Raw genomic sequence first — 8,127 nt, 5'->3', positions numbered from 1 at the left:
TTTTGACATTCCAGCAGCTGTGGTGCCAATGGGCTCACTTTCTAGAATGCTTTTTAGTGATGCTTTTTGGCTGACGTTTTGGCATTGCTCAGCAAACAAGGGACAGAGCAAAAGAATCATTTACTAAACTTAATGCATTAATCATTCACTAAACTTAACACATTAAGCATCATCCTTCAAAGATGTGCCTTTTAAAGTTCAAGTTGTTTCCTGCAAAGAGTTTCAAAGCAGGTTGTACCATTACATCTATTTTTGATCTTCCAGCTGTCGGAGGCTGAAAATGATCAGCATTTGGTCACTGCTGAAGTGAAGTCAAAGTCATGTTCCAGTATCAGATAGATGTTGATTTCTTGTGTCTGGTTATATGTTCCTCAGAGAGATAGAAGGACCTGCTCAATTTTTCTTTAAAGACACCTAAGTAGATTGAATAAGAAAGTAGTACATTACGCTGCTGTAGGCACAGCTGATGTTATCCTCTAGGAAAACCTATATGAACTGAATAAACCAAAGTGGAAGCCTGGAAAGCAATTGCCTGGAAAGCAGTGGAGCTCAGGGGCTCCATTCCTCATTAAGCAGCCCGGACCCCAGGGGCAATCCTGGGAGCTGCAGAATGTTTGGGCCTTAAGGACCAGCCCAAGCTGACTTTCTGAATGACAGATCATAGGGGTGGGAAGGGACCTCTGGGGATCGTCAATTCCAACCTCCCTGCCAAGGCAGGTTCCCTAGAGCAGGTTACACAAGAAAGTGTCCAGAGAAGGAGACTTCTCTTCCTTGGCCTTTTGGTGAAGACCAAGTATAGAATCTGTTCTTGTCAGTTTAACTTTCACTAGTTGGAAGCATGGCTGCGTTTACTTCAGCAACTGCAAAAACGGTTGTGTAAGCTCAACTTGAATTTCCAAATAGTTTTCTCTCCCTGATTTTGCTCCTTTTTTCAGTTCCCTGGGTGATTTGCTGAAGAGCCTTGCCCAGCTCTGTGTAAGCTGACATTCCAAGTGCTGTTCTGATGTGTGTCTGGCTTTCCTTTTCAGGGTTGACGCGCCGCCGCTGTAGCAGCAGCCCCATCAGTGATAAGGATGCCAAACAGCAACGCCTAGGTATGTTGATATGCAGAAGCAGAGCAGTGATGGGCTTCCCTCTGAGGAAAGGACCTGTTTAAAACTTCTTTGCATAAGTACTCAGCAAACCAACTTCTTGCATTGAGGGAAACTTCTGCTTTGTGGCTGCAGGAATTCTTATGCAACAGGTTCTGACATGTATCAACAGTGGGACCTGGCTAGGGATGCAGATGGCATATAAGAACTCGTAAAGCATTCAGCTGTTAATCTTCTCTATATTTATTTATTTTTATTTTTATTTTTTTTCTTTTTAAACCAAATTGGGAGATATGGTGATGATTTAAAACCTTCTAAAGGCTCCACACATTAAAAACTTGTATGGTTTCAGCTCACTCTGAAATAAAATGGTAACTGAATGGATGAGCGATGACAAAATCAAGTCACAGTAAATCCAAGAAAGACTCAGTTGTCCGAGCAGGCCTGAGGGCTGTATAACACTGGTGCAAAATGGGAAAAAAGGTGTTATTTTTATGTGTTCTAATGTGTCATCTCTAGCTGTGTGAAGCAGCCTCTGATCAGGGCCGTGTTTCTCTGGGAGCGGCAGTGTCTTTGATCTGTTACAGCTCAGAACTAGCTTTTCACCCTCGACTCCCTCTGCTTTCTCAGATTCAGCTGAAAAGTATCGACGTCTTCTCGTTGACTCCATCTGCAAGAGATACGGAAGCAGGAGAGCAGCAGGAGCAGCAGCACAAGAGCCAACGCAACCGCTGGCTTTCAGCCAAGCCTTTGTCAACCTCGTGCTTCGGCAGAGCAAAGCCTCCCGACTGAAAGAGAGGGCAGACAAACCCCGAGAGGACGTGCCCAGTGCCCCCGAGCCAGAAGAATGTGTGGATACAGCAGTGAGAGTGTCAGATCTGTTTGGTAGCGTGGTCCGATCGGGTACAACGAAGGTGATCTTTTTGTTTGGTAAACCAGGTACAGGCAAGACCGTGCTAATGCACAGGATTTGTCAGAAGTGGGCGGAAGGTGTCTTACATCAGTTTCTCTTCACTTTCCTGTTTGAGTTCCGGCAGTTGAATTTACTAAAAAGAAAACTGACTCTGAAGGAGCTTTTGTTTGACCTGTTTCTTCAGCCAGAAGACAGCCCCGATGCAGTGTTCCAGCACCTCCTGGAAAACGCCCAGCGTATACTGATCATCTTTGATGGGCTGGATGAGTTTGCGGGTAACATGGACGTGTCATCATCTTCTAAAGGAGCTTGAATCGTAGCTCCAGTATGTCCATATCTGAACTCTTTGCAGAGCTTTGTCATGGGAACCTCCTGCCTGGTTGCACGGTGTTGGTCACCAGTCGCCCTAAGAGACTCCCCGACTTCTTGATAAAAACAGTAGATCTGTTGGCAGAAGTCTGGGGGTTTGATCACGAGAAGGTTGAGGAATATGTCAGCCACTATTTTCGTCATCATTCATTCAAAGAGCAGGCCATCGCTCACCTGAGGAACAACACCAAGCTCCTCAGCATGTGCCAGATCCCTGCTCTGTGTTACGTTGTCTGCATCTGTTTGGAGTATTGGCTGCTTAAACATCAGACGAGCGTGGAACTTCCTCAGACCATGACACAGTTTTATATCAAAATGCTTCTCATCTTCATAAACAAACAGCAGGGAGGGCATGCGGGTGATGAAGAGGCTCAGCTGAACAGTAACAAGAAGGCCATTTTGGGTCTGTGTGATCTTGCACTGAAAAGCCTGGAAGCTAAGAAGCTCGTGTTTTACGTTGGAGATATTCCAGAGCACGTGAAAGAGTTTGCTTCCTTGCACGGTCTGCTGACTGTCTTTGAGGTGAAGACGAACAGCGCTCGCCCCGAGACCGGCTATGCCTTTGTGCACTTGAGCCTGCAGGAGTTTTTTGCAGCCCTGTGTCTCATGATAAGCAAGAGCGTGGACAAGAGCCACCTGAAGAGGAAGTTATCTCTGAAGTCAAAGTGGATGTTAAGGAATGAGGCAAAGACCGAGTTCATGGAGAGCTTTCACATCTTCCTCTCAGGCTTGTCATCCAAAGAGTGTAGAACGTTTCTCATGTTGCTAGCTGAACAAAGTGAAGCGTGGGTGCAGGATAAGCAAGATGCAATCCTTCAGTCCCTCAAGAAATTGGCAGCCACTCAGCTGACTGGGCCCAAAGTCATTGAGCTCTGCCATTGCACGTTTGAAACGCAAGGCCTTGAAGTAGCCCAGCACATTGGGAGCCTGCTGAATTTCAAGTATGAGTTTAAAAACTTCAGACTGACACCTCTGGACATGTCGGCTTTGGTTTTTGTCATCAACTCGGGCCAGGATGTGACTCGGTTGGATTTTGCAGGGTGCCCCTTAGACACAGACTGTTTGGAGATACTGGCCAGCTGTAGGAATGTGGAGCATCTGAGGTAAATGTGCGGTGTGCTGGGGGCTGGCAGGGCAAACCTAGCATTTCTGTTTTAAAGGGGATAGAAAGAGGATGTGAGAAAACAACAACTTTGACACCAGAGAAATTTAGTAAATAATGTATTTCATAGAATCATAGAATGGCCTGGGTTGCAAAGGCCCACAGTGCTCATCCAGTTCCAACCCCCTGCTGTGTGCAGGTCACCAACCAGCAGTCAAGGCTGCCCAGAGCCACATCCAGCCTGGCCTTGAATGCCTGCAGGGATGGGGCATCCACAGCCTCCTTGGGCAACCTGTTCCAGTGCCTCACCACCTCTGTATTTATGAGTGGCTGGAAGATATTAAGGTGATAAATCCATTCTGACTGTTTTTTTATTTTTTTGTTTGGACTAAAGCAGTGAAAGCAACAAGGTAGTTAGCCTAAGAGATGAGGGGGAGAATGATAAGTGTTTCTTGGCAATAAAAGGCAAGATGAATCTTGGCGAGCAAATGAGAAAATTATGATGAAGTCACCATAAACCAGGTGAACAGGAAATAACAACTGCAATCCAAAGTGCCCTCCCTATCAGTCTTTGCCGTAATGCTGGAGGGACTTTCCAAGCAGGATCTCTTGGGATTTTTCTACAGAAGTCTATTCTATATAATCCCCCCATAAAAGAGGTACTTTGCCTTCAGATTTTGTGTCTTTTATATTCTGGAAAATGCTGGTTACTTTGCCACTCAAACTTACAGCACCTGGACTGGAGTCAACCTGCTTACGACTTAGTAAGTAGGTGCCACTGTACCAAAAGGCAAAAGCTTTCTGTCCTTTTAGTGCTCGCAGTTAATTAATAAAGAGCAAGTTTAATGGTTTTTTAAAAACCAGATTCCACCAAAAAAGAACATGACACAGCATCTGTTATAAAATCAATTCAACACATATGTTTTTTGTTACATTTTAACCTGCTCTGTGGGCTACTTTCTTTGTTGTATTTAATTTTTTTCCCTTTCCTTTATGTTTTAGCTTTCGGAGTAGGAGATTTGGTGATGACTTTGCTGCTGCACTTTCAAAGTGCTTAGGAGAAATGGGGAGTCTGAAGAAACTGGAGTAAGTCTGCTTGTAAGGTCTGAGCCTCCTCTGCTGTGTCTTGCAGGTTAATCCCTCACTCACTCAGGGCTGATTATCCAGAGCCACGCAGAGCAGCACAAACATCTGTGGCTCTTGTTTTCTACCACCGCCTCCTATCAGGAGGAGTTTTGCTCTGCCCTGGTTAAAGAGCAGCAAAAAGTTGATTGCAGGTCAGAGAGTCAGGCAGCATCCTCTGTGTATGGTGCAGGCACGTCTGGCATGGGTTTGCCATGTGCTGCACAGATGCTAGTCCTCCCTCTGCTTGATTTGATGCTTTCTTTTTCCAGGGTGACAGGTGGGAGCATCACAGCTGTGGGTCTGACTGATGTGGTCCAAGCTTTGTCACACTGCCTGCAGCTCGAGGAAATAAAGTGAGTGTGGTGTGGCAATGCCACTCAAATCAGCTGTACGTTTAGGTTTGGGGTGCTGATGATATCCAATCTGTGTGCAGCTTGCAGGACAATCGGATACAGAATCCAGACGTAAAGACAGTGATGGAGCTGTTTTCCAGAATGGAAAAGCTAAAGAAAATAGAGTGAGTAAAAAAGACTCGAATGCATAAAAAATGTTAGCAGTTATGAAGCCAAGCACAGCATCAGAGAGAGCTTAAGAGAGAGCACCAGAGTAGGGCTGATAGATGGTAAGGGTTGGTATTAGTTGAGGTGTCACTAGAGGACATGTGGGACAGTTTTCCTCTTCTCCCTCCTCACCTCTTTTCCCCTTGGTCAGGCTCAGGTGAAGATTCCTGAGCTCTGTAAGAGCAGATGGCTCTCTCCATCTCTTCTAAGCTTTCCTATAACCATCTTGTCCTGTCCTGTCCCTCTGGGAAGGCAAAACCACTGCCCACCTACCTTGGTTAAAGGGCATCCCATATCCTTGGGTTGCGAGCAGGTGAATCCAATACACCTGCAGTTCCTGCTGAGGAGGGGAAAAATGGTGAATGCACCTGCTCCTCTGCTTTCCTGAAGTGCTGGATAATGCTTCTGGGAAGTGTCACTGCGTGCCCAGTGGAGCATCTTATCTTACAGAGAAGTTTGAAGGGCAGTGCAGTTGTAAGTCATGTTCCCTCACATGTTTCTGATACATGTAGACAGCATTATTGTTATGATTACATTGAGGTTCAGAGGTGGTCTGAGATCCTGAGGTTCTGTAGAAGCAAGATGTTAAAAGGTTTAGTGAGGTCCGACAAGCAGTGAAACAGCATAAATGTGTGGTTAAAGAGCAGATCCTCAAAGCATGCAGGTATTGTGGGTTCAGGGGTGTTCCTGAGAGTTTTGGAGAACCTTCAGGGTGTTGGGAGCGTGCACAGAGGGCATTTGGGTAACAAAGGACCATGCCCAGCATCTGAAACTGTCTTCCTCACATCCACAGTCTGAGCAAGAACAATCTTTCCTTGAATGCTGTTCTCCTTTTGGCCAAAGAAGTCACTGTGTGTCAGAATGCTACTGAGCTACATGTCAGGTATCAGTGCATGAGGGCTCTTACCAAAGCACGTTGTCTCTTTAGGTGATGGCTCTATCAGTGGGAACTGCTTTGCAGTTATTTGTGGATTAATCAAAATCAATGAAAGATGACTTTTGCTCCTTTTTGGTTTCTGTTTGAAACACAAAATGTGAATCAATCATCTTATGGATTCCCTGCTTGCATTTTTTTAATAGATCTTTTTGTCTATAAATTGATTTGCAGATGTGGTGTTTCTTCATCTGTAACAAAATCTAAACTTGCTTTTAAGCTCTGTAATGTATCAGTGAGGAAATTCTTCACCAGCTAGCATAATAACAGATTTAATTTTTTTTTAGGTCTAGGATGAAAGAGAAATGTTTAAACCTTAGCTCATGTGCTTTTGCCGTAAGTCTAATAGGCCAAGTTAATCCTTGGTGTAACTCAGGGGAAGTCACACTGCATCCAGCTTTTTCTCATTTTTCTTGCTGGAATGGAGTTTCCACAGAACCTCTGTCCAACACATGGCTGGCTTTGCACAAAAAAAAAAAAACCAACCCATTTCTTCTTAACCACGTTTCTCTTTTGTGTGTGCCAACATAGAGGAATGGTGCTGCTTTTTAGCTTGTCTGTGGCAACGTGCTCACATGGCAGATTTTGACTCTTTAGCATGCAGGGAGCAGCTTTGGTCCTTACTGAGCTCCTCTGCTGAAGAAATGACATCCTTCTACCTGTGTCCTAACACCGGCTTTGGTCTCATTTTCAGGAAGGACACTGTGATAATATATTTCTCGGGCACATCTGGGAAAGTTCCAAGGTGAGAAACTACACTTGGTTGTGTTCAGCTTGTTGTGCTTTATTCAGTTATGCTGGTTTAAACCATCAGCTCAGTGTCACTCTAAACCACTTCAGGAGAACTGATTGCCTTGCATCTGGCAAAGCTTCCTGTAGTGGCACAGTCTCACTTGTAGGCAAAGCATCCTGTGTCTTACTAGTGCCTTTGACTTGGAACTCAGAAACTGAGTTGATTCAGATATAAAGAAATCCCAAGTGGGCATTCCCTGTGCTGATGGCTCCCATCTCCTGATGGGGGTTTTCTGGCCTTGAAGATCATTTAGCCTGGCTTGGAAGGGTTGGGCAGAGCCCATAAATCATTTTTTCTTCCAGAAAGCTCAGAGAAAATGTTAACCAGCTCCTGATTCCTCAAACGCTTTGTGAAGGCATGTTGAAGGCCAAATACTTTGCTTGTTGCAGGTCTTTGGATTTGAAGTGGGAACAAAACAAGGAATGTGCGACTCCAACTAGACATCTGAGGTTGTGGTAAGAGAAGGCTCTGAAATTCCTCCTGGTTGATGGGTTGATGCCTCCAGCAGAGAGTATTGGCTTTCTGAGAACAGGAAAACTCAAGAGTGCTGTCTGCACATGCTGAGGCTGGAAAACATCCCTCTCAGCCCTGGCTCTACGTGCCTTCATCTGGAGAGAGGCTCCAGAAATGCCAGCTCCCACTGTCCCCTCACTGCTCGTTAACCTTCTCTGTTCCCAGCTTGCAGGCTCGCAGCTTGTCCTCACAACATGCAAAGGAGATTGTGTCCATTCTCCAGAGCTACCCACACCTCTCTGAAGTGGAGTAAGTGCACCTTTCCTCCCTGTGCCATTGCTATGAGTGTGGGCAGGAAGCAGGGTGTGTTAGAAACAGAAGGCAGTGAGACCCCAAGGGAGGAACCCAGCACACTGTGTTGTGTCTGGTGAGATCTCAGTAGGGATTTTTGGTGAGGTTCAGTGGGAGCTGAATGCTGAGCAGCTTTTGATTCCTGTGACAACTAAACTCCAATTTTCCAGCTCTCTAACTTGAAATTGAGATGGAGAACTTTCTTATCCAGTGTTTCCTGCCATCCTTCCTTCAATCCTTCCTTCCAAGGGGCAGTAAACACTTGCTCAGTTGGTTTCTTGATTTGCCCTTCCAATTAAGTTCTTTATAATGTTAGATATTTCTGGTACTAAGACATGAATCTTGCTCCTCTAGGGATAAAACTCTTAGTCTGGAGTTGTTCTGTGCAGAGATATATAGGGGAGATTGCTCTGAAAAAAAAAGAACTGCCCAGGCA

The 8,127-nt window shown here is 45.3% G+C and overlaps 1 protein-coding gene across 1 annotated transcript; it reads left to right on the top strand.

Moving 5' to 3' along the window:
• The first annotated feature begins 14 nt into the window (after window positions 1-14).
• Window positions 15-8,022, top strand: LOC104913024 (protein NLRC5-like). Its single transcript, XM_010718020.3, is given in 10 exon segments — window positions 15-1,094; window positions 1,722-2,303; window positions 2,306-3,476; window positions 4,478-4,561; window positions 4,870-4,953; window positions 5,034-5,117; window positions 5,954-6,043; window positions 6,789-6,839; window positions 7,277-7,342; window positions 7,566-8,022. Coding segments are annotated over 10 exon segments (2,391 nt in total). The 5' UTR covers window positions 15-1,003; the 3' UTR covers window positions 7,654-8,022.
• The last annotated feature ends 105 nt before the right edge of the window (window positions 8,023-8,127 follow it).

The sequence above is a fragment of the Meleagris gallopavo genome, chromosome 13 (assembly GCF_000146605.3).
Source record: "Meleagris gallopavo isolate NT-WF06-2002-E0010 breed Aviagen turkey brand Nicholas breeding stock chromosome 13, Turkey_5.1, whole genome shotgun sequence".
Lineage (NCBI taxonomy): Eukaryota > Metazoa > Chordata > Aves > Galliformes > Phasianidae > Meleagris > Meleagris gallopavo.
The sequence above is the reverse complement of the archived record's forward strand: the minus strand, read 5'-3'. Positions and strand labels throughout refer to the sequence as shown.